Below are 26,257 nucleotides of genomic sequence, written 5' to 3' on the forward strand. Positions count from 1 at the left end.
CATTGTTCATGATAGAAAGCAGTTTATCCAAAGTCCTTCTCTCAGCTATTGTAACCAGAGAGTCCAGCTCCATTCCAACCACTGCCCCGGCCCTCCTGACCAGCTTGTCCAGCCGTGATGCATCTCTCCTCTTCATGTTGCCTCCCCAGCACACCACAGCGTAGAAGAGAATGCTGGCCACGATTGATTGGTAGAACATCTGCAGAAGCTTCTTACAGATGTTAAAGGACCGCAGTCTCCTCAAGAAATAGAGCCGGCACTGTCCCTTCCTGTACAGGGTGTCTGTATTTGTTGACCAATCCAGTTTGTTGTCCAGCTGCAGACCAAGGTACTTGTAGGTCTTTACTGTCTCCACATCAACCCCCTCGATGGAGACTGGCTGCAAGGGTGGTCCAGACCTACGGAAGTCCACCACCATCTCCTTGGTCTTGGATATGTTCAACTGCAGTTGGTTCAGTCGGCACCAAGCAACAAAGTCATCCACCTGTCTCTTGTACTCCTCCTCCTGACCACCCTTCACACACCCAACGAGGGCAGTGTCATCCGAGAATTTCTGCAGGTGGCACATCTCAGAGTTGTACTGGAGGTCTGATGTGTAGAGAGTGAAGAGGAAGGGGGAGAGCACAGTCCCCTGTGGTGCTCCAGTGCTACTGACCACAGTCTCCGATGTGCCGTCAGTGAGCCTCACGTACTGTGGTCTGCAGGTGAGGTAGTCTGTGATCCAGGACACCAGGTGAGGATCCACATTCATCTTCACCAGCTTGTCTCTGAGAAGTGTGTGTGCGGTGGTAGTAAGGGTGTGGTGCACGGCTGGTTAATGTGGCTTTTAGACACGTCAGTGTCACTGTTAGTTTCAGAGTAGGTCTACCAAAAAACTGACCACAGCTTACACTGGTGCCTTATTACAGAGTTTATCGTAATAACCTCCTGAGACCTGGCCTATTCATTTGTGTCCTCTGTAGTGGACATTATGTTTCTGCATCTCACATTTTACTTGTTTGAGTTACACTAATAATTCCTGCTGTATCTTAAAGAGGACATCCTGAGCTTTCCAGTGATACCACATCTTTGGGGGTGGGGTACTGACAAATTCTACTTCCTATTTCTACAAAATGGATTCTATAACAACAAGCACATTTTATGGAAGGAGAAAGGATGAGTAAATATTCTTTATTTATTGCATTTCTACTGTGAAATTCGTGTATTTTATTTATTCTGAGATTGTTAGGAATTATTTAATGAAGTCTGAGAGCAGTTTAATTACTGTTGGGATTGAATAATAGCCATTTTATAAAAGTCCTCTACAGTGGACACCAGGATGATCTTCATGTCTTTCACAGCCAGTAATTGTTAATGCATCGTTTTAGGAGACAGGACAGAAGCAAAGAAAATTTAGTACAAAATAATTGAGGGAAATTCAGACTCAGATTTATCAGATGAGGAACATGATGAGGAAGAGTTTAAACCTGACGAAGAAAAGATAGGGAGTTCTGATGTGGCAGGAAGCTCAAATAAGGTTTTTGGCCAGGGATTCTTCATTCATTTAACATACTATTGCTTGAGTTATGGGTGTACATCTTATGCTTATTATTTGAAAAAATAAGCTTGCTTGTTTGGCATTGTGTCCGATTTACTATTGCAACTGACTATAAAACGCATTATGCAACACAAGTAAGGAACAGGGGTGTCGCCATGTTTTCCTTCTAATGCAGCAGGTTTTGCTGCTGGGTGGAGAGACCTGTAAAGCTAAACTAAGTTAAGTAAACAAAACTGTAATTCTTAAAAAAACATTTCTTTCTCTGAAACATTTTCTCTCCTGAAAACTTGCTATTTGGGTGAATAAAGTGCTTCTGATTATTTACAGTAAGCTTAGATTCCCAGATTTCCACTCAGGTTGGATGCAGAAACATTAGCATTAACAGTTAACCGCTAGCTCTAGCCACGATTAGCAGTTAATGCCGACCCACAGCGCTACTCTCAGGATATTAGCTAGCGGTTTTACCCAGGTAGCTTGTTTTAACATGGTAAACATGCAGACTACAGGCCAATAATACTCACATCTGAACTGCAAAAGAGCTAGCGCTTAGCACGGTTAGCTGGTTATGCTAATGCTGCTCGAGCAGTACTAGCCGGGGTTCGCAGCAGGCTACAGGCTGATAATACTCACTCTAAGTGTGGAAATTATGGTACATGTTTTTCTTTGGACAGTGCCGAAATACAGTGTCCCAAAATTAAAACTGCTTAAACTGTTGTATAGGATGACCAAACGTCCGCATTTCCCGGGACATGTGAGGAAAAAGTGAGGAAATGTCCTGTTTTTTTTTTCATTTCCTTCATTGGACCAGAGAGCAGTAGACAGCGTGACTGTCAGCGTGGAGCCCTCCTCCACCCCCCCCCCCCCCCCCCCCCTTCCGGTGCAGTCTCACAGTAAAAGCACACACACACCCCGCTCCACTCCTCAAACACCCCCCCCCCCCCCCCCCCACCAGGTGTCCTGGTTTATCCAAATGAAAATATGGTCACCCTACTGTTGTACAAAAGAAAGGTGTAATTTTAACCAAAAAAAAATGCATAAAATTCTGCTGTAAAACAGTGATGTTTGTAATTCTTTTGGGATTTAGAGACCTCTCTGGTGACAATGTGTAATCGCACAGAGCCTGCAGAATAGTACTTTTAAAGCAAGTTAATAGAAATTTTGTGATTTTTAGTATAATATTTTATTCATTTAATTTTTTTATGAAGTACCGCCACAACATAGAAACCAATTACATGCAAGAAACCTACCAAACCGCTCTCTTTGTTACAGAAATATGTTAAAGGCTGCAGGGATGGTCATGCCAGGAGACTGATATCATTAACATGAACCATATACGGGACTGCTGCATGCAGGACCTTTTAGGGTAGAATTTAGTAGAACAAAACCATTGCAAGTTATTTAATGTTAATTTGACCTTTCTTTTTTTAAAGAATACTGTAGTAAACAGTAAAAGTGATTAACTTTTTATGGGCCTTAACGTTATTTGTAGAAATGTATAAAAAAAGAAATACACAAATGAAGTGCAGCAGGAAGCGATTGAAATACATGCGGCTTAATATCACGTTTTTCTCACACCAACAATGGGTTTGTAAAGCGTTTTTTTTTTTTCTTTCACTGTTGCCCCTCTTCCGTTCCCTTAAACTGCGAGATATGCACCCTGCGCTTTTCTTCTTTTCCCGCCTGCTCCAAAGCGAGACCACAGAAGCAGCACAATACGCGAGTGGTCTCAGGCACTCTCAGATTTCTATATATAAACACACGTATTACAGTGTTTGAACTGCCAGACTGCGACAGTTCACTTTTCATGTGTGCAGAGTGGGTGGATACAGAAACAGAGAGATAGACTCTTCACTGTAGGCCTCATATCCCTAGTTATGTAGAACGATTTCTGAATGTTCTAGTGAACATTCTAAGAACGTTCAATCTGTCCATTTTTATGGATGTTCTATAAATGTTGCTGTAGTGTCACTTGTGTGAATGGTTTAGTCTTAGTTTTGTTGCTGTCCTTTTAGACAGTTTGTTTAAAGGGGACAAATTACACCATATAATACACTAATTAGAATGGGTCTATGATCTATACAAAACATCTTCATGAAGTTCTTTTCACAAAATTTCTCTTAGATAAAAGGATTTCACCAGTTCTATTCTCTTTCAGAATGAGCCATTGAAGGGCTCTGTCACTTTTATGCAAATATTGTCGACCTTGCACTTAAATTGCACGTATTTTTAGGCGATTTCACTGTCGTAGACAGTCGGGATAAAATCTTGCTAAAGTCTTGCTAAAGTCGAGCTGCAGTTGAGTTGCGGTCGCGTCATCTCGATCGTTCAGTGAAGGTGGTTAGGACTGAAAGTTTTAGTCAGTCTTTTTCGCATCTTGACGTGCAGATAAAACCACCCTAATATTAATGTTATCGTAAATTCTGAGACCTGGCTCACGCAAATAGTGACGTGAACAATGTCAACAACCAATAGGAGAGCTACGGGAAGCCGCAAAGCAAGAATATTTTACATGACTGTTTCTAAACACTTTAAAAAGGACACATTGTGCAGTTCATAGGTCTTATACGTTTCTTACTATAACATGTACAGTATTTTAAACACATGTAGCACTTTAAAGTCATTATATTTACAGTTATGTTTTTTTCTTTGCACTACTTTGTCTTATTGTGCAGTGTTATTTTTAAAACAAACAAGTTTAATAAATACACAAAAACAAAGGCAAAGGTACAACAGTAAAATTATGATTCTTTTGTGATACAAGATTGAAGCAAACATTGCTTTATGTTTTAGAACATTTCTGTAACCTAGGAAAGAACCTGACTGAACAGTTTAAAATCCTTTATATCAGCAGTCAGAGCATGTTAGCATTTCAAAAAATAAAAACCCATATAAACTCAAAAGAACCCTGATATCTTTTGATCTGTTTAAAAGTAAAACACCGGGCTGATTCCAGATATCTCCTCAGTGCCCCTATAGCCATCACAGATTTCCTCATTTTCATCACCAGCCCACCAGAATGAAATTAAAGAGCCCACATTCAACCTTTATCTTGTGTTTTCTTGAACGGTTTCCCAAAGCTGCAGTTTTAGTGTGCTTGTGGGTTTACGCATTAAAACAGTAAATGTTTATTTTTTTTTCATATACATATACATCAGAAACAGTTGTTTTTTTACTGTGTTTTTAAGACTGGCTTAAGGGGATATATTACACTTCTTTATACACAAGCTAGAAATGTCTATGGGCTATTAATTTATTATTTATAAATTTAAAGTTTTTTCATTTATTTTCAGAATTAGCCATTTAAGGGCTCTGTCACTTTTATGCAAATTAGCAGTTTCTGGTGTGCCATGTATACACTGAGCGTTTACCACACGCTAATTCATGCGTAAGTGCCATAGAATCGCATCGAACCATATCGTTGTTGTCCAATGAAAAACACTTATCTCCAAAAAAGCAACTTTACAGGAGAGAGAAAAAAAACCTTGTAAACTTTCAATGGAAGTCAATGTGAAAAAAGTTTATTTCAGGTCATTTTGAAGTATTTCTATTGGTCCATTCATCAAGAAATTTTGGCACAGCAGTGATATGCTTCCTGACAGCAAACCCTTTCAACTGATTAACAGAAAACAAATGACTGATTTTTCTTTGTATTTTGAGTGTTTATGGAGTTTTGTGTAACATGTCCAATGTAAATGACCTTAGCACTGATTGGCTGCTCTCTCTCTGTGTCTCTCTTTCTTTCACACACTCATTTTCTATTGTAAGTAACACAATAACACTTTTTAATCGATTGAAAGCAGTAATACATGTATGAGTGTGTATTCCTTCAAGTTCTCAGTAACTCACCTGGTTTCCTGGGGGAATAGGGCAGTTGCAGTGTTCGCAGAGTTCATCGTCGGGGTGGTAGGAGAATTCGCCGTCTGAGTCGTAGGAGCCACAGTTCCCCATGGTGTCTGAGGATGAAGGAAAACAAAGAGGTAAAACGTCAAAAGTAAAACTAACAATTGGGTTTCATATAGGTTTCAGTTCACTGGGAACTGAATCAGTGGTATTTCTGTATTATGCAACTGCCATGCTGTTGCTATTCAATCCCAAGGGGTTGTTGTGGTATTGCTAAGCGGTTCTCATGCTGTATTATCTTTTTTTATCTTCTTTTTGGGTGCGATAATTTTTTATTTTTCCATTGTTGAATTTCTGGTGTTTTCAGTAGATGAACAATTATGTAAATAGAAAAACTTCTGTGTCACTCAGGCCAAACCAAGGACAGACACATGCAGAAACTAATCAAACAATTTATAAACAAAGAGATAAGGCTTAGACAGGGGTAGTCAGAGACTATTGGCAGCAACAATAAATAACATACCAGATTGAGAGCAGGCAAAAGGGTCATACATAGTGAATCCAACATGTAAAGGGCAAGTAAAAAGAGTAATCTAACAACAGAAATAAGAGTCGGCAAAGGTAAACAAACGGTGAAAAGGACAAGACAAGAGAGCGGTAAAAACACAAGCACTGGTAACAAGGAAAACCAATTAAAGAAACACTTTTTATCCCGGCGAGGGAACAACAGAAACAGGGTGGTATTTATACAAGGACAGACAGATGTGGGCAATCAGAAGGTCGGAGAGCGGGAACACTGTAGAGTCACATGATCAGCAGAGTCAGGTGTGAAGTCCAGTGTAAATGCATGCCTCTGGTGTGAGTTGTAGTCACATCAATAAACGTATGTTTATTGTGTCTTGTTGTTTTGTACATATAGTGTCTCCCACTCTTTTAGATTATATATCTTATTTCTTTTTTTACTTATATTTATATATCTATTTCTCTCCCACCACTACTGCACCTTGTTTCTGTCTCATGTATGTCTATTTGTGTCCCTGCTGTATTGTACACATAGTGTCTCCCATTCTCTCTGTATGTCCTGTACATATGCAGTATTGACAATAAAACTACTTGACAAAACTGACACTCTGTTCTGATTGGCTCTTCTGTTTAGGGCCTAATTCCAAAAGTGCCTAAAACATCTCAGCATGAACGAGCAGTTCAGTTTCTTCTGTTGAGATGTGCCGAAGCGCTGCGCCATTAAAATTTCAATCTGCCAAAGTCAGAGAGGAACTGGCTCTTAAAGGGAATGGCAGGTGACATGCAGATTTTTTTTACTTCATGTTATACCCAAAAAACACCCATAATTGAACATAAAGAGAGAATAAGGCATACTTTTCCTGTCGTTTTGATAGCAAAAACACACTGACACACTGTAAATCAAGCTGCATGGCACAGTTGATGTCTTGTCGCCTATAGATAGTGCTAAAATAGTGCCCTTTGTGTTTTAATCATTTGGAGATCCTTTCTTAATAAACGGTTTACTTCAATAATGAGAAAAAATAATACAACAGATTTCACTCATTTAGACAATTTAGAATTGTAGTTAGAAGGTCACCTTTTAACGTTCTACTTACTAAATAAAATGTGGGTTTAAATCAGCATAACATTATAAAAAAAGACACAGACCAGAACACTAAATCAAATGGTCTATATACACACTGGAACAGGCTGGCAACACCTGAACACCTAAGGAGGATTAGGAGAGGACTGGGTAACAAATAAGACACAGGTGAGAGCACTAATGACAAGGCAGGGCTAAAAAGGAAACAAGGGCAGTTTACAAGACAGTAAGGAAACAGAGCCATGTGCTAATGAAAAAATAAATAAGTAAACAGAGGAGAAGCAGAGAGGAAAGCCAGAAAAAGGGACAGAAATGGGACAGGCTGTATGTGTAAAAGGAACTGCAGAACTGCAGGTTTTCATTCAGTGTCACACCAGCTTCTTTACTCATAATCAGAAATGACTGATCTGAAAGAAGCTGATGTTGGCTGGATGTAGTATGAAGTAGGAAGTGTTCAGTAGCAGGTATTTCTACAGCACTATGCCACAAAATCCTCCAGCACGTTTCTGTACTCCTCTTCCTCCCTGTCTGCTCACACAAGCCTCAATAACAGTATTGTCCAGAAACTTCTGCATGTGGCCCTATGTCAGAGATCTATAGCGCACCAGTCTATTGCAGATTGCGTAGCTTGACTTGTGCCAAGCTCAGACTACACGACATGCAGTCATTTTCATTTTGCGTCGTTCTCTGGGGACTGGCAACACTACACGTTAGTCACCGACCAATCATCATCCACGCCCTCGCGTGAGTTCGTAGGTCATCGCGGGGGAGAAGCATAGAATCTGAGAATCACAACTACAGAAACTCTTTTCACGTGATGGAAGCGCTTTTGTGCTGAAGAAACTAAAACAAGGGGGAAAAGCGACTGTGGGCTCCTGGGTTTCTGGGTGACCCAAATTACATTACATGCTTTTTGTACTCCAGAGAGAACTTGAGGTATGGTGAAGATGTAGCTACTTAGGTTTCAGTGAATGTAAACAGAATATCTCATGGATGAAGTAGATTATTAGATGATTATTAGATTATTCTTCTGTTTCTCTGGTTCAGTGAACTGCAGGAACACTGTGCCGCTTTCTTTTCCTGTGTTTACATCTGTGCGCCACAGAACGCTCTGTCTTCCTATTGGTCAGCGTCAGGGAGCAGGTCGCGAAGCAGCATGTGTCAAACTAGGTGATAAAATACAAAAAATTCTAACATGCTAGTCTGACGCTCCGACGGCTTCGCTCACGTCAAATTACTGATCTTTGACTGTGTCACACTACACGGACCTGAAATTCGGATCCGACGCACGCAATGTGTCGGTGTCGACAAAATCAGGTCAAAATCGGTCTAAAATCGTGTAGTCTTATCTGGGCATTAGGCTGTGTCGGTGTGTACACCTAGCACAGATCGAAATGCCCAAAGGCATGAACTAATCTAACTATCTTAATTAATCATGGGTGCATTTTAGTCGTAACATGAAATAACCCAATCAGTGTATCAAAGCCATTTTCTTTAAGAGCCAGGTGAGCTCTGACTTTGGCGTGTTTGTATCTTAACAGAGCGGTGCTTTGTGCGTCTCAGCAGAGGATACTGACCTTTGTGTTCACACTGTGAAGGTACACCAGCAGCTCATTTAAGGGAACAGCAATGATATTTTATTCTTTATTCTGTTTATTGTTGAGATGAAAGTTGGGTTCCCACCATGCAGCACATCTGTGTGTGTCTGTGTGTGTTTAATGAGCGGGGGTGTATGTGCACATGGCATACCTATAGTAGCTACTGTGCTGCTGACCCAAAGACAACCATTTAAACTCAGCACACAGCCAATAGCACACAGCCTACTCTCAACCGGAAACAACCGTCCACCTGGATGACTGCATTCAGCACTACAGCCTTTACCCAGGACAGAGTGCCAATCCATATCTGGGCACAGTCATGCATATATTTACACACACACACACACAAACTTACATACATAGCACACACATACACATATACACCATATCAATTTAGCCAACTTAGAGTATCCAATTTACCAAATCAATTGTCCCAAACATCCCAAAAACTAAAAGTTACCAGAATGTTAAAAACGTTAATTAAAACATTCTAAGAACATCCAGAAACTTAACAAACTGAATGTTCTAAGAACATTAATTGTAACCAAAAATGGTTAGCTGGCCTGGACCCTTAGTAGTAAATGATGAAAGACCTACAGACACTCACGGTCTTATATAAACACTAAAAATAGATCTGTGATCTGTGCCAAGATCTGCCAAGCAGAGTTTACTAAAGTTAAATATATAATAAATAATCTACAAATAAAACAGTCCTTCAGAGATCTGCGCTTCCCACTCGCTCCTAAACAGTTCCCGTCACTCTCTCTTTCCTCAGTTTAGACTATAAAGGAAGAGCGTTATTTGCTGATGTCTTCTTTGGGAGTCTAAACATTCCAACATTTTCTTTCCCCTGTGTTTCTCTTACTGATCTAAAGAAAACACAGAATTGTGTTGGGAGTGTTTGGAATTACATGGGCGTTAACATCTGTAGAAATTAGTGTAATAAACTGAATCAGGCTTCAGATAATTATTACTGGTAATCTGGGGATTTCTGATTTTAGATCGGACACAATCCTGAAATTCTAACTTCAAATTGGGGATAATCCTGGGAATTGTCACTGCAAATTGGGGATAATCCTGGGAATTCTCTCGTTAAATTGGGGGTAATCCTGGGAATTGTCACTGCAAATTGGGGATAATCCTGGGAATCTCACTTCAAATTGGAGATAAGTCTGGGAATTCTAACTTTAAAATGGGGATAATCCTGGGAATTGTCACTGCAAATTGGGGATAATCCTGGCAATTCTGACTTCTGACTGGTGATCATTCTGGGAATTCCGGCTTAGGATCAGAGGATTCTTATTTCAGTTGGGGGTAATAATGAGAATTCTTACTTCAGATTGCAAATAATCCTGGGAATTCCAACTTCTGATATGGGGTATTCTTGGCATTTCTGACTTTAGATGAGGATATCCTCGAAATTCTGACTTTGGACTGGGTATAATCCTAGAAATTCTGACTTCAGATGGGGATAGTCCTGGCAATTCTGACTTGAAATTCTAGGCTGAGAATTCTAGACTGTTGTGCTGCTCATGTGCTTTTGAGAAGATAAATAAAACAAACATATTATAATCCTCTAATCAATGTAAAACGCAGGCATATTTTAAATGTTTACAACACTATCGTATTTTTGTTGTCTTTTGTGACATCACCAACCCACACAAATTTCATCTGAATATGAAATGTGACTGAAATTGTGACTGATTAATAATTGCATGAAAAGTACACCCCAAACAGATCTTCTATCAACGGGTTACAGTGAACATAAAACAAGAGTAGAACACATAAAGAGCTCTTTCCTAAACAGTGCTATAAAGAATTGCAATGCAATTGCAACTGAAAATGATTTAGTGTTCCCCTATTAAATTGTTACCATTATCTTCATATTAAACATTTTACAAACTGTGTTCCTATTTAAACATAAAAATATTAGGTATTTCTTAATATTTCTTTGTACAATTATTTAGCATTTTTTTGGATATACGGCTCTTGAATAAAAAAAGGACACCAAATTATAGATGATGTTTTTTCTTGATTTTACCAAATTGATCACAAGCAATCAAAACAAGCTGAACTTCTTGAATTCTTGCAGCAGGAGTAAAGCAGCATAAAGTTATCCAAAAGCAGTGTGTAACACTGGTGGAGGAGAACATGATGCCAAGATGCATGAAAAAACTGTGATTAAATACCAGGGTTATTCCACCGAGTATTGATGTCTGAACTCGTGAATATGAATATGAACTTGTTTTCTTTGCATTATTTGAGCTCTAAAAGCTATTTCTTACATTTTTTCATTTTATGCACATAAATTCTCTAAATGACAAAAAAAAACGGAAATGATATCTGTTATCTGTAACGTTATGTTTATTTATTTTTTTTGACAGTGACAAAATGTTAGTTTTTCTATCCTTCTGTATTCCGTCTCCTGGTCTCTGAGCGTAGATCAGTAATGGAGGTTAGTGGGCGATCTTGGCTGTCTGTCTGTCTGAATCGTGAGAAACTTCACAGTCGGGTCAGGAAAATTTTGACCCCCTCCTCCGAACTCAAGGAGCAAGGGGGATACGAGTGAGACGCCCCCAAACACAGAGCGAGACCTCCTAACAGAGTCAGAACTTTCCACCCAGCTCCGGCCAGCCCGGCTCGTACTGAGTTTCAGCAAAACTGAGTAAAGTCTTCTCCTCAGAGCGCTGGGAGAAGGGGGGGTGGGTATTTTAAGTGCTAAATGTCTCAGATTGGCTCTGTTTGTATTCAGTTTGTAAGTAAATATACGCAGTGTTGGAATGTAATAACCTTATGTCACACAGTTATTGCATATATTTAAATACCCATATGTAGTTCCACATATTTCACATATTCCTTACATATTACATAAGTAAGTATATATGTGTAATAACATTGTGTTATATATGTGTAGTAACATTATTCCCCACATTCATTGTTTATATGTAAGCATTTATATGTTTAGTAATTTATGTCCCATATGAATGATAGGTATATCAGTATATGTAAAATGTAATATATTTAATATCAGAATATATTGTGTATTTATACATGTAGTATAAAAGTGACACTATGTCCTATAATGTTTGATGTATGAGTAAGTGTACATGTGTATGTATATATATCATTAGTATTTCTTAATATTCCTACGTACAATTATTTAGCAAGTTTCTTGAATATATGTAAGTGTTTACATGTAGTTACGTCATGCCTACCCTATATTATTGCATATATATATATATATATACATATGTGTGTGTGTGTAGCCAAATTTAGCATCAGATATGAAATGATATATGAAATAATGAGTTTCTTTGATTTTACCAAATTAAAAAACCTCTGGAATATAATCAAGAGGGAGATGGATGATCACAAGCCATCAAACCAAACTGAACTGCTTGAATTTTTGCACCAGGAGTAAAGCAGCAGAAAGTTATTCAAAAGCAATGTGTAAGACTGGTGGAGAAGAACATGCCAAGGTGCACGAAAACTGTGATTAAAAACCAGGGTTATTCTACCAAATATAGATTTCTGAACTCTTAAAACTTTATGAATATGAACTTGTTTTCTGAAAGCTCTGCATATATACCTGCACATATACCTGTAAATTTGTAAGCTGTAAAGTGAATCTTAATTTTTCTAGAGCTATATATATATATATATATATATATATATATATATATATATATATATATATACACATTCAATAAATCTGAGGCTGAATGAGGCTACACATAGAATATATACTAAATATAAGGGCATAGTTTTATATATATATATATATATATATATATATATATATATATATATATATATATATATATATATATATATATATATATATATATATATATATATCGAGGTTGATTTTATCTGTGTATCTACAGTATGTGCAGTAACTTAAAGCTACATGTTTACTATCTCATTTTTTGTGTCGATTTTTTTAGTTTGCTACATACTTCGAACACACAATCTTGTTTTTCTACACTGTGTCAAACTTTCTTGATAAATGGAGCAATAGAAATTATCCAAAATTAGCTGAAATAAACTCTTTTTACATATGTGTGCTATACAGATATTTAAATGCCAGTTTAGCAGAGCTCAGCTTAGCGATAGCTCGTGTTTTTCTGCAGTGAGTGAAAGAACAGGAGGAAGTTGAACCCCAGAATAAAAGGAGCATTAAAGTATTCAGTAGATCAGGTTTTTAGTGGGTTTGAGGTGTTGTACTTGTGCACTTGTGTCGGAAGTTCCTGGTGTTCGCTCCTCACACGGGACGACAGGAATGTTATGCTGCCTTTGTGTTTGTCTTGTCCTCTAAGTACTGGTTACAGCGCTCATCATCCTCAAAGCCGAACTGAGACTCAGCCAGGGCCTGCTCTGTCCTTCCTTTAAATAATCTTTACCGTGTTATTATTTATACAGTGATTGTGCAGATTGAAGAGACGGGGTGGAAATGAAGTGGGCAAGCTTCCTCAGTAACAGATCATAACTGGGTTTCCCCAATCAGAGAAGAGTTTCCAAAATCATCACAGCTGCTCAGCTTCATGGTAGCTCTTACTGTCCTAATGTAACTGTAAGATTACTTGACTACCCACTAAGAAAAGTGAGTACAGATTTGTACTTAAAAGGGTACAAAGCTTGTCGCTGGGGCTGTACCTTATATTGAGGTACAAAAAAGTACCTTTCAGTGAAAGTCCTTTTTTTGTACCCATGGTTTTGTGCCAGTAAAGATTATAAATATTTTTAACATTATGATCAACTGAATATGGCTCAAAAACTTGATGATCCAAAATTGTCTGGCTTTCAAATGAAAAATGTGCAATTAAAATATATCTTGTTTATTAGTACAGTGATACAGAATACTGAATGTACCTTTTGGCTGCAGGTTAAATGGTACAAATTTGTACTTATTGCTGTTAGAAACGACTTTGTACTTCAGAGGGAACAAATCTGACCCTGTAAAGACCAATATTGTACCTTTGAGGGTACAATTATGAAGAGTGTACCTTTGAGTACAAAAAAGTACTCGTATCGTACCTCTGTTTATTAGAGTGTACCAGTGTAGTTACAGTATGTGTTACAAGCTGTCGCTACATCTCTAAAATGGACAATTGAGAAAAAAACAGGAGAAGAAAAAAGTATTCTTAGCTTTTAATAGTGTAAATTTTGTATATGAATAAATTTTGAGCAATTTGTGTTCATTTATTAAAAATGTGAACATAGTGTAAACAAAGCTGTAATGTTCCAGATTTACGTTATGTATAATTATGTATAAAGACAAAAATAGACTATTGCATTTGCGTTACAGTAGCATTCTGTATCATCAGGATTAAATCTGTACTTTTGACAAAGGTCTATTAGTTTTTATGTCAGTAAATGGCTAACCATGGAAATTGTAGATTTATCTTTTCCACAAAAATAAGACTATAGACACAACAATTTCTTTCATCAGATGAAAATTATCATCACTGCCACACACTGCCAAAATCTAGTAGCATTATAGGAGAAGAAAATACCTTATAATGCAATAAGAGTTCTGTTCAGTCATTTTGCATTATTTTTATTGGTCCATTTAGACACAGTGTAAAAAATAGCTGCCAGAATTATGATTCAGTTAAAAATGTAAAATGAAATTGGAGATAGTTATGATATAAGTAAGTATTCTGTTTCATTAGGGTTAAATCCCCATTTGCGCCAATTCTGTTTGTTTTGACGTCAATAAATATACTGGATAAACAATTCTGCAAAACAAAACTACACACATACGAATATATACTATACAAAATATACAATATATAAAAATCCTCAAATCTTTAAAATGGCAACTTACATGATAAGAAAAAAATCACCCTAACTTTCAATGAAAGTCAATATAAAATGATTTTTATTATAATTCAATTTCTATTGGTCCATTTATCATATCATCATATCTATGTTAATGTTCTTTATCATCAGGTTTGAAACTGCATTTTTGTCAATATTCTTTTTTTTATGTTAATAAATGATAAAACAGGAAAAAAGATAGGATGGCTTTTGCATTCTGCAAAAAAACAAGGCTAAATATTAATAATAATTAATAATAATATTAATAATAACTAAATATAAATTAAATTTCAGTTACAGTGTTAAGAAAAACGGCCCGATTCAGAGAGTTAAAAACAGCAAAAATGGAGTGAGAGGTGATCTATGTTTGTGTTCTGTATCGTCTGGGTTGAATCTGCACTTTTGACAATATTCTGTTTGTTTTCATGTCAATAAAAGACTAACCGGTAAAAAATATAAGGGATTTGTTTTCCTTTTCGCTTAAAAAAAAAAACAAGACTATACACACAACCATATATTTCCACTGGGTCAATATTATCTTCACAGACTTTACACTAAAATCCTTTAATCTTCAAAACAGCAACTTGCAGGATAATAATAAAGAACACCCTAAATTACAATGGAAGTCATTCTTAAAGTTTTGATGTTTATGTTTGTTTTAATGTTAATAAATGAAAACTGTGGCAAAATATGAGGGATGTATTTTCTGTTCCGCTTAAAAACTATACTATAGACTATACACACAACAATAGCATTTAATCAGATGAAAAATCATCATCGCTGCCACAAAGACATCATTTTATCTTCAAAATGTTAAAAATCTTAAACTCTTTCAGATCATGAAATTATAATACGTAAACAACAGGCACATTCAGATTATGTCAACATTTAAAAAACGACAACAATTTATTTATTTGTTGTTGGTTTTTTTTATCGCTTTTTGCAACAAAATCTCTACTTTCCAAACAATTTTGCACTAAATTATCTAAAATAAAAAGGCAAAATCATAGTTAGTTAGTTACTAGTTAGAGTTACGCCACAATCTTTAATACCACCAACCCTAATGGAAATAAAGAAGTTTTTAAAGAATATCTTCAGTCTATCTTTCGACTTCCTTTTATTCCTGTTGTGTATTTTTTTTACCGGGCTCGTTAGTTTCCGCATTGAGTTACAGGCATTAACCCTGAAGGCCTAAAGCAGCTAAGAGTAAATCCCCTGGCCAGTCTCTCACAACACAAACAAGGCCGGGTCCTGCTCACGTCAGGAATGTTACAGGCGGCACGGTGGCACGGCCTAAAGGTGTCAAACTGGAAGCCGAATTCCTTGGCAGCTAAAGGCCTTCCCTGTTCCCTGACCCAGTTCACCTCTAACACCACAGCCCTGCTGCCAGCTCCTGTCCTCTGCTCACAGAGCTGCACTGTTTCCCGTGTGTGACGCTAGTGAATGATAATTATTCATCACTTAATATTAATTAATAAGATTAGTGATCTTACAGCAGCACATCTGCTCAACCAAGCATCTGAAATACACTCAAATACACACCACACCCTTCTCCTTTAACTACTGAAGGTGAGGTCAGGTGAGGACACTCAAATAACACTTATAACATCTGAAGAATCTCCTTCTACATCTTATTCTGTCTATTTTTTTTTGCCTCTTTATAAATTATAAAAATGATGCTAACACTTTACAATAGGGCTACATTCATTTACATTACTCACGACTAGAATGTCTCAAACTAATCATTAATTAATTGACACGAGTTAATATATTATTAATCATTACATCATTTTTTTAAACTAATATGTCAATTTATTATTATTTACAAAATTCTTAATCATTGTAATTTAGTAATGGTCAATAATTTCTTAACTAGTGTCAATTAATAATTAGTTGAGACATTACGTAACAATTTAACAACGTTGATTACTGTTAAAAGTACTTTCATTTGTGACCCTTATTGTAAAGTGTTCCCAAAATTATGTATATGAGCCAACGTAAATGGAATATATAGAATATATAGAATATATATAGGAGTATATGTATAGTCGCTGTCCTATGAAAAACATGTATTTTCAAAATAGCAGCTTTTTCAGTGGGAGTCAATGCAAAAAGAGTTTATTTCAGGTACATTTTTTGGAGAATTTTAATTGGTCCATTCATTATTAAATTTTAACGCAGTGTCTGTTTAAATCATGTAGTAAACTAAAAAAATTCATGAATATTTATAATGTATTATAAATATATATGTATGTATATATTATATATATATGTATTATATATGTATTAAAATGTATTATCTATATATATATATATATTTATAATGTATAATGTTTGTGCCTCTGTAACAGGAAAGTATAGAAATGATATCACTTATACTGTATGTACCATAGCAATACAGGAATATGTATAATTTGCATAATATATGTTATAGGTAAGCAAATATATCATAGCAGTGTATCCCATATGTATAATATAGATAATAAACATAACAACAGTCTATGCCATATGTATCATTCAAATATATGTATACTATATTTAATAACAGTAAATCCCACAGTATATCTCATTTGTATTTCATAAATATGTATGGGCCTGTACACCATTATGCCCCATTTACATTATATGTCAATATATATGAAACAATATACAATGTAATACATATGTGTTAAAACAGCTTTTTCAAAAAATATAAATAGCTTCAAATCTTCAATACGACTTATTATCCTTCAGGTAAATGAGTATGTTTTAGTGGTTGTTTAGAATTTAACTTGTTTCCCAAGATAGATTAAAACAACACTTTAAGTTATTAGTTATTTTTAATTATTTTTTTTTTATTTTGTTTTGATCAAACCTGTCACAGACCTGTCACAGAAATCAAAACTATTTTTTTTTACGTTGATTAGCTTAATTTATATTTTGTAATCTATTTTTTTTCTAATTGTAATGCGATTACATACTAAATACATTTTCCACATTGTGACCAAAATAAATAGATATAAACATTGCTTTTAAAAATTGCTTTTTGGATTTGAGAAATCGTGGCCAAGGTCGACCCAACCCAAGCGCCACCTCGTTCTTCCTTAGTTCAACATTTTCACTCAAGTCTTAAGTCCAAAGATTTATCTGTGGGATTTTTTTCAGCATTTTCTAAACAGATTGAGTTTCTAAATATTTCTAAATATTTGTGATGTATAATTTAATGAACACTCTGTGATTTACTTCAGCAGTTCCCCGCAGTTCAGAAGCCCTCAGAAGGTCTGCGCTAATTCAGGACATACCTGTTATAGTATCACTGCTGGTGGTCTCAGGTGGTCCTCAGATTTCATGGATGGGTGGGACTGGTCCTCATCCTTATATCCACGGTTTTACAGGATCCGAAACGCTTCTAGAGAAGCTTCTAGACCTGTGAAGGAAAGGTGCGCAGATAAGACTGGTGCAGCGCTGCTTCAGCTTCACACACATGTGGTGCGTCGAAAACTGTGAGCGACATCACATCCTCTACATCCTCCACTTTACCATCAGCACATCACACACTTAGACACACACACACACACACACACACGTTTGTTTAGGCACCTTGTCAGGACGTGGGGACAAACATACTGTATCATATTATTAAATATGTATCAAAAGTAGCAACTACAGTTGCACAAAAAAAAAGTATGTGAACCCTTTGGGATTATACTTGGAGTTCTGCTTAAATTTGTCATTAAATGTGTTCTGATCTTCATCTAAGTCACAACAATAGACACAAACAGTCTGTTTAAACTAATACCACATAAAAATTCTATGACTGCATGGTTTTTATTGAACACAACATGTTAACATTCACAGTGAGGGGGGAAAAAGTATGTGAACCCCTAAGCTAATGACTTTTCTAAGAGCTAACGGGAGTCAGGACTCAGCCAACCTGGAGTCCAATCAATGTGATGAGATTGGATGTTGGTGTTGGTTAAAGCTGCCCTGCCCTATAAAAAAACACACACCAGTTTTGAGTTTGCTGTTCTTAAGAAGCATTGCTTGATGTGAATCATGCCTCACACGAAAGAGCTCTCAGAAGACGTATGTTCAAGAATTGTTGACTTGTATGAAGATGGAAAGGGTTACAAAAAAAAGTATCAGTATCTCTAAAAGCCTTGATGTTCATGAGACCAGGGTAAGACAGACGTCTACAAATGGAGAAAGTTCAGCACTGTTCAGCTACTCTCCCTAGGCGTGGTAAAGTCCTGTAAAGATGACTGCAAGAGCACAGCGCAGAATGATCAATGAGGTGAGGAAGAATCCTCTCAGCTAGAGTGTCAGCTGAAGACTTACAGAAATCTCTGGCACATGCTAACATTTTTGTGGACAAATCTACAATAAGGAAAACATTAAACAACGGAGGAAGCCACTGCTGTACAAGAAAAAAAACATTGCTGCACTTTTGAAGTTTGCAAAAGAGCACCTGGATGTTCCAAAGCAGTACTGGCAAAATATACTGTGGACACATGAAAACAAAATTGAGTTGTTTAGAAAGAACACACAATGCTATGTGTGGAGAAAAAAAAAACAATCAAAACCTCATTCTAACTGTGAAACACGGTGGAGGGGGCATCATGGTTTGGGGTTGCTTTGCTTTACTGTCTCATGGCCTGGATTTGACGGATTGACGTCATCAACAGAAAAATTAATTCCCAAGTTTGACAAGACATTTTGCAGGAAACTTAAGACCATCTGTCTGTCCGTCAACTGAAGCTCAACAGAGGATAGATAGATGGTGCGGAAAATACACCTTTTGGAGTGGCAAAGTCAGAGTCCTGACCTCAACCCAATTGAGATGCTGTGGCATGAGCTCAAGAAAGCGATTCACAGTTAGAAGTTATCCAAAAGCAGTGTGTAAGACTGGTGGAGGAGAACATGCCATAATGCATGAAAACTGTCATTAAAACCCAAATATTCAACAAATATTGATTTCTGAACTGTTTTTTTTTTTTTTTGCATTATTTGTGGTCTGAAAGCTCTGTATCTTTTTGGTTATTTCAGACATTTCTCATTTTTTTGCAAATAAATGCTCTAAATAACAATATTTTTATTTGGAATGTGGGAGAAATGTTGTCTGTAGTTTATAGAACAAAGCAACAAAGTTCATTTTACTCAAATATATACCTATAAATAGCAAAATCAGAGAAACTGATTCAGAAACTAAATTGTTCTCTTATTTTTTTTCCAAAGCTCTTTATGTTAAAGCAAGAAAATAAGGGCATGGTAGTCCAGACAAAGTTTAAAAACCTGTGCGCACAGTTTCAGCAGAGTTGTGGAAGATCAGCAGGTTAAAGAGCTTCCTGTCGTTGTGCTGGCAGTGCGCACTTTATCACAGGTGGCGTCGAGCTCGTGCAGCTGTGCTCAGAGAGACGTTACAGACCGTCACCTACCGGGCGAGGATTCCACCCGACTCTGCGGGACCTGCGGCCTACAGCTCGCTCTGCAGCAGCAGCAGCAGCCTGGAGCAGCCTGAACCCTCCCCAACCAGCTCCAACTGCAGGTCTGCACAACCACAGGGACACCGTACACACTTTATATAGCACTGAGTGGAAACCTGCGGGTTCTCCACCTGAGCTAGAACCCCACACATCCACTGCCCCACTTCTGATACTGCTCCACACAGTCCTGCTTTTTTACTGCACACCAGTGAGTTTCCTACAGAAAAGCATCTGGAATCTCTCTCTCTCTCTATTTTTTCTCTCTCTCTCTTTCTTTCTCTCTCTCTTTGTCTTTTTGTTTGTTACACAAATGCACTCTCTCTACACTCTCTATTATATGTGTTCTATTTTTGTAAAATGAGACAATACTTATTCATCTCTCTCTCTCTCTTTCGCTCTTGGTCACATTTAAAGTAAGAGACAAAGAGAAACAGCAGAGAGAGAGAGAGAGAAAGCGAGACATGGAAATGGTATTATCTCATTCTACAAGTGACAAAACGTCATCACATAACCTCTCTGTCTCTCTGTTTCTTTCTGTTTGGGCCCTTTCATACACCGTGATGCTCATTGCTATCTTACACCCTGTCGGCAGTCTATTTTTACGCCTTGCACCCGTGCTGTTAAATAGGGTCTGAGTTTAGGAATATATCTACACTGATGGACATGGTGGTCTGGAACATTTCTGAAGTTCAGGTAAATTTCTGGCGTTTTTCTATCTTGGAATTAGAACAAACAGATACGCCACTGACCAATTTAAACCCTGACAGCAGGGTTCCAACAGTCAACAGTCACGATCAGCGTGTGTACACTCCCATTCTTTACGCATCACACATCAACAATACAGAACAGAATTAAGTAATAATAGACAATACGACCGCAGCACAGCAGTGCCAATATTTCTGTTATTGTGATTATACCACAGTTCCATTATCACTGTTTATTAAAAGATTAATTAAGTTAAAGAGGATGAGAAAATTCAATGTGTTTGGTAATAAATAGTTAAATAAATAGTTTAAACAGTTACAATGCTGCTCTGTTTGTAGCTGAGCTGTAAGCGCTGCTTTGTTGCTAGGTTAGCATGGTGGCCTATATTTTTAGCCATTTCAGTCAAAATTGTGGAAATCTAAGCTTACTGTAAATAAATGTAAGAGCTTTACTCACCCAAATAACCGGTTTTCAGAAGAGAAGTCAGGGACTCAGAAAAAACAAAATGCTTAATAGAAGAGCTAGCAAATTAGATTAAATACAGGTGAAGGGAACAAAGGAAATTGAGGGTATATATACAAGGGATTCCAGGTGTGAGCAATCAAAAGCTTGGCGAACGTGATCAGGGATATCTGGTGATTGAGCATGCTGGGAAATGGAGTCTTTGTTGTGAGGCTCTAGTGTCCTAAGCAAATGACAACCAAGGACAAATTTAGTAGTTTATTTTAAGTCCATGTTGGATTAATCCCTGTAATATTGTTGATAAGCTGAATACATATCAGCTGTTTTTAGGATGTTTTAGGGCAGTTTTCATTGCATTTTGGTGTATTTTAAACACGCTTTACACTATGTGCACGCCAATGTAACAATCTGGCAACCCTGGTGGCTCATTGTTGGCTCCAGTTTCTTCAGCTGATGGTTGTTTAGTAGTGAGACTTCCACAATATATTCTGGCCAACACTGAGCAAATGTAGTGAGCTACAGTGTTCACTATAAGTTATGATGCATTGTGGGAGTTTATAGTGCCTTAAAATCACGTTCTAATTCCACTTTATGATGCGGACACTCAGAAAAAAATAGCCAAAATACTCAACAGTTCTCTAAAACATAAACAGGGAAGCATTTAGATTACAGACTCGTTCTTTCTTATGCACCACCTCTAACCTAATATCTTTCTATATTACTTTCTGTCTTTCTCTCTTTTTCTTTCTCTCTCGACCGCACTCTTTTTGTTGCGGTGGCAGGCGACAGATAATGCATGCACTTGCAGGAAGTCAGCCAAGACACATGCAGGAAGTCAGCTACGTGTTTGAACAGGAAGACGCATAGGTCTCAACTCTAAACTCTCAACTCTCTCTCTCTTTTTCTCTCTCTCTCTCTCCGGGCGGTCGACATCAGAGCCTCAGGTTGAGGAGCGTTTCCTGAGCAGAGTTCTCTCACTGGCCTGATTATTACAGCTCAAGACCTTCTCATTTCTCGTATTGTGGTTCTGAGGCTTTAGGTACTTTGATTGCAAATATGCCCAAATATGTCCAACCAAGTCGAGTTCCACTTCTGTCAGCTTTGAAAACTGCAGACTCAGCTTTCTGGTCTTGGCTGACAGAAGTGGAACTCAACACGGACTTTTGTTGTGTTTAGTTTTGTAGTAAATTAGAATTTGGCATTGTATGAAATTACATCACACTCCATCACTTTTGCTCATGAATATTCATACATGCAAACATATCGTCTCTGATTGGTTAACTGCAGCAGAGAACGCTACCTGCCTTTACTCTCCCCGTGGCCGAGAAATATTATCAATGCCGCGGTGTGAGTAGAGACGCAACACCCCCCCATGCCCCCACCCACGACCGAGCCCCCACATTCTTCCTGCAACTAAGTCGAAGCCCCAGAGGCCGCTTTATATCATAACATGACGCAAACGACGCCCACTTTGATCAGTGTTTTGTCGAGTTGTGCTGCCTTGTCAAAACGTGCTTCCCTAGTGTATATTTAAGGTCTCTGTAAAACGCAGAATCAACCGGAGATCCAATTTGATTCGATGTTGCTTACACTCATGAGTTAACATAGTCACGGTACTTTTCCTGATGAACACTTTTTCTTTTCCTAGCTACTGCAGACCACGGAGTTTGAGGGAACAGTTTCATGTGCAGCATCATATACAACTCAGAGAGATCTATTGTATTTCATAAAGAACAAAAAAAGTGGACTTTAGCAGGAGGAGATTTTTAAATATCTTCCAAATAGCATTGCAATCCAACATTTCTTTCCACTTCCTTTGGACATAGAATAAATTTAGTGATTTTTCATTATTTAAACTGTGCATTGTAAATCAATATATAAGTCATTCAAACTATGAAGACAAACATAAGAAATTATTTAGTAAACAAAAAAGTGTTAAACAAACCTGAATATGTTTTATATTTTAGATTCTTCTAAGTAGCACCTCTTGCTTAGATGACAGTTTTGCACATCTTCGCTGCATTTTCTCAGTCAGCTTTATGAGGTCAGCTTTATGAGTCATCTGGAATTCAGGCTTTCAGTTAACAGCTGTGCTGAACTTGTCAAGAGTTAAATTACTTGACTTTTTAGTCTCTTAATGTGTTTGAGAGCATCAGTTGAAAAGTTGTGAAGAGGTAGAGTTGATATACAGTAAATAGCTCTATTTGAGTAATGTTCTAATCCACAAATCTATCATAATGACAAGGAGTTTTTAACTAAGTAAAGAACAAAATACTTTAAGAAATGAAGGTCAGTCAATACAAAACTTTTTAGTAACTTTAAAAGTATCAAAAACGTTATGATGAAACTGGCTCTCATCAGGACCACCCAAGGAAAAGAAAACCAAGGGTAACAGCCTTTGAAACCACAACTTAAAAACATCCCAGAGTATTTTGGTTTGTTTAACAATTTTAAGTTATTATACGATTGCTTATGTGTTCCTTCGTAGTCTGGATGACTTCAGTATTCATTTACAATGTAGGAAAAAAATAAAGAAATAAAAACATTGAATGAGAAGGTTGTTGTTTATATTGTATATATTAATTGGCATCTAATTTTCAGAGTAAAGTTCAGAGTAAGCAATTATTATTCAGGAAGCTTGCAGGAGGAAATGCAGGGTCCGGCGTGCCCCCTTAGATGAATACCTGCTGAGCTCATGCAATCGCAATGCTAGAAATTCAAGCTGCAGTTGTTGGCATTGTGAATAAAGAAAACAGCCTCCGGCAACATTCCTCTTCCTCTGAACAAACATCTCCATGTCTCTTATACTGTGCCATTTTTTTTTTTTTTTTTGTCATTACGAACAATTGGTTAACCCTACATGGTGATGAACTCAATGAACTGGCTAAATATTTCATGCAAAAATACAGAATCTATACTGCATCTGGCCAATGAAAACAAGTATCTCCATTTTTGTTGATTTGTTTTTTTTGTTTACTGCATCATTTGAACACACACTGTCCCTTACCCTGTGTCAAAAGTTCTTCATAAATAGACCGATAAAAATTGTCCAAAATAGCTTAAAATAGTTCAAACTGTTTTTGCATTGATTTCCAATAAAATCTGAAAGAGAAATCTGGTGTGAACGACTTGAGGTGCGATAGGATCATAGTGTTACCATTGCAAAGACATAGCTTTGTTTTAAATATCAGGGCTCTCAGAATTCTTCCAAAGAAGTATGGAAATAGTTTCTTTTAAGAAGGTTTTTTTCTCTCTTGTGTAGAGCTGCTCTAATAGAGACACATGTTTTTCATTAGACAGCGATGATATACACTTCCAGACACTTCCAAAACCACCACCTTGTTTCTATATGCATTTTCCATTTTTCCAGCTCCACCAAGCACTTTGTATTTATATGATTACAGGCCACCATTAGAGTATTATTATACCAGCAGGTAGTATTTGACTGGTGGGTGATCAGCATTAATGCATTAATTTTTAACCAAGACAATGCAAGGCAACCACATGCTGCTCACATTACAAAGGCATCACTTTGACAGGGTAGAGGTACTTGGTACAAAGTGTTTGTTGAAAAAATGTGTCTAAGACCACTGAAAAATGATGAGTTTCTTAGATTTTACCAAATTGAAAACCTCTGGAATATAATCCACAGGACGATGAATGATCACAAGCCATCAAACCAAGCTTAACTGCTTACATTGTGCACCAGGAGTAATGGCATAAAGTAATCCAAAAGCAGTGTGTAAGACTGGTGGTCTTAAAAAAAAACTGTGATTAAAAACCATTGATTTCTGAACTCTTAAAACTTTATGAATATGAACTTGTTTTCTTTGCATTATTTGAGGTTTGAAAAGCTCTGCGTTTTTTTTTGTGCAAATTGCATTTATTTGTGTTTAAAAAAAAATACTATGCATTTATGCTCAGATCATTCCTGCATATTTCATTAGGATGTATAATGTAAACCCAAAAGTCACTCAATAGCATTTTCTTTTATCAGTGCACTTCCTGTCTCACCTGCTTTCCTCTCATGCATAACTAGATAGAGATGACCTACATTTGGATGCATTCCGGAGCCATCACATAAAAGGCTGCCCCCTGGAGGCCATGCTGATAGTGAAATCTGAAATCTGAAGCTATTGTAAACTGACACTGAAGAGTCAAGATTACTCATCTAACAGGATATGCTGGTGCACGCTCTCAAACAAAGGCGGGTAATAGGTTTACCAGTTACTTTCTTCTGGCGGCCTTTTCCCAGTTCAATAGGCCTTTATTAGCCTCCCACTTCAGGCTGCACTCCTGATGCAGTACACTGAGTTTACATTGCAGATTTAATGACAGACATGGTTCTCACGCTCTATTTCACACATGGCCAAAGATTTTATTGGTGAGGAGATCAACCACTGGTTGAATTTTGACTGGATTCTCTTTTAACACTCAGCCCAGCATACATTCAATGATAAAGGCCAGCCTTTCAACAGAAAGAGCCAATCCGCTTTCTGCTTATACTGCCAGTAAAGGGAGGTCAGCAGGTTAGTAAGGAATCCCATGCTTGATGAGGAGATCTGCGCAAGCACAGCAGCCATACCAAGTTGGAAAAAACATGGTTTTGTGAAGTATTTTGTAACATTTTATCAGTGCATCAAATCATTTTTTTTCCCATTTTCACCCCAATTTACATGGCCAATTACCCAGCCCACTCATTAGGGCTCCCCCTATCACTCGTGATGCCTCGACACCAGGAGGGTAAAGACTAGCACACGCCTTCTTCAACACATGTGAAGTCAGCCACCGCCTCTTTTTTTTAAACTGCTGCTAATGTAGCATTGTGCAGTGGCATCAAAGCGCACTCGGAGGAAAGCACAGCGACACGGTTCTGATACATCAGCTCACAGACGCCTTGTTCCGATCAACATCACCCTTTGAAGTTATGAGGGGAGAGAGCGCCATCTACCCACCCAGAGAGAGCAAGGCCAATTGTGCTCTCTCAGGGCTCCAGTAGCTGATGGTAAGCTACATGGACAGAATTTGAACCAGCGATCTCCTGGTCATAGTGGCAGCGCTTAGCGCTGAGAAAAAACACCTTCTAAACTTTCAGTGGAAGTCAATATAAAAAGAGTTTATTTCAGGTAATGTTTAAGTATTTCTATTGGTCCGTTCATCAAGAAATTTTGTCAACAGTTTGTCTGTTCAAATTATGTAGTAAATAAAAAATAATCTTATTTGC

The 26,257-nt window shown here is 37.3% G+C and overlaps 2 protein-coding genes across 2 annotated transcripts in view; both read right to left on the bottom strand.

Annotated features, from left to right (window-relative positions):
* Nucleotides 1–17,881, bottom strand: part of lck (LCK proto-oncogene, Src family tyrosine kinase) — a 64,124-nt gene extending 46,243 nt beyond the window's left edge. Inside the window, exons 1-2 of the mRNA XM_022672660.2 lie at nt 17,686–17,881; nt 5,384–5,490 (exon numbers count right to left, since the gene is read on the bottom strand). Coding sequence (XP_022528381.2) covers nt 5,384–5,485 — 102 coding nt within the window. The 5' untranslated portion in view covers nt 5,486–5,490; nt 17,686–17,881. The remainder of the gene's footprint in view (nt 1–5,383; nt 5,491–17,685) is intronic.
* The window catches only part of fam167b (family with sequence similarity 167 member B), a 679,430-nt gene that overhangs the window by 639,668 nt on the left and 13,505 nt on the right, over nt 1–26,257 (bottom strand). The window lies entirely within an intron of this gene.

This window comes from Astyanax mexicanus, chromosome 14, assembly GCF_023375975.1.
Source record: "Astyanax mexicanus isolate ESR-SI-001 chromosome 14, AstMex3_surface, whole genome shotgun sequence".
Lineage (NCBI taxonomy): Eukaryota > Metazoa > Chordata > Actinopteri > Characiformes > Acestrorhamphidae > Astyanax > Astyanax mexicanus.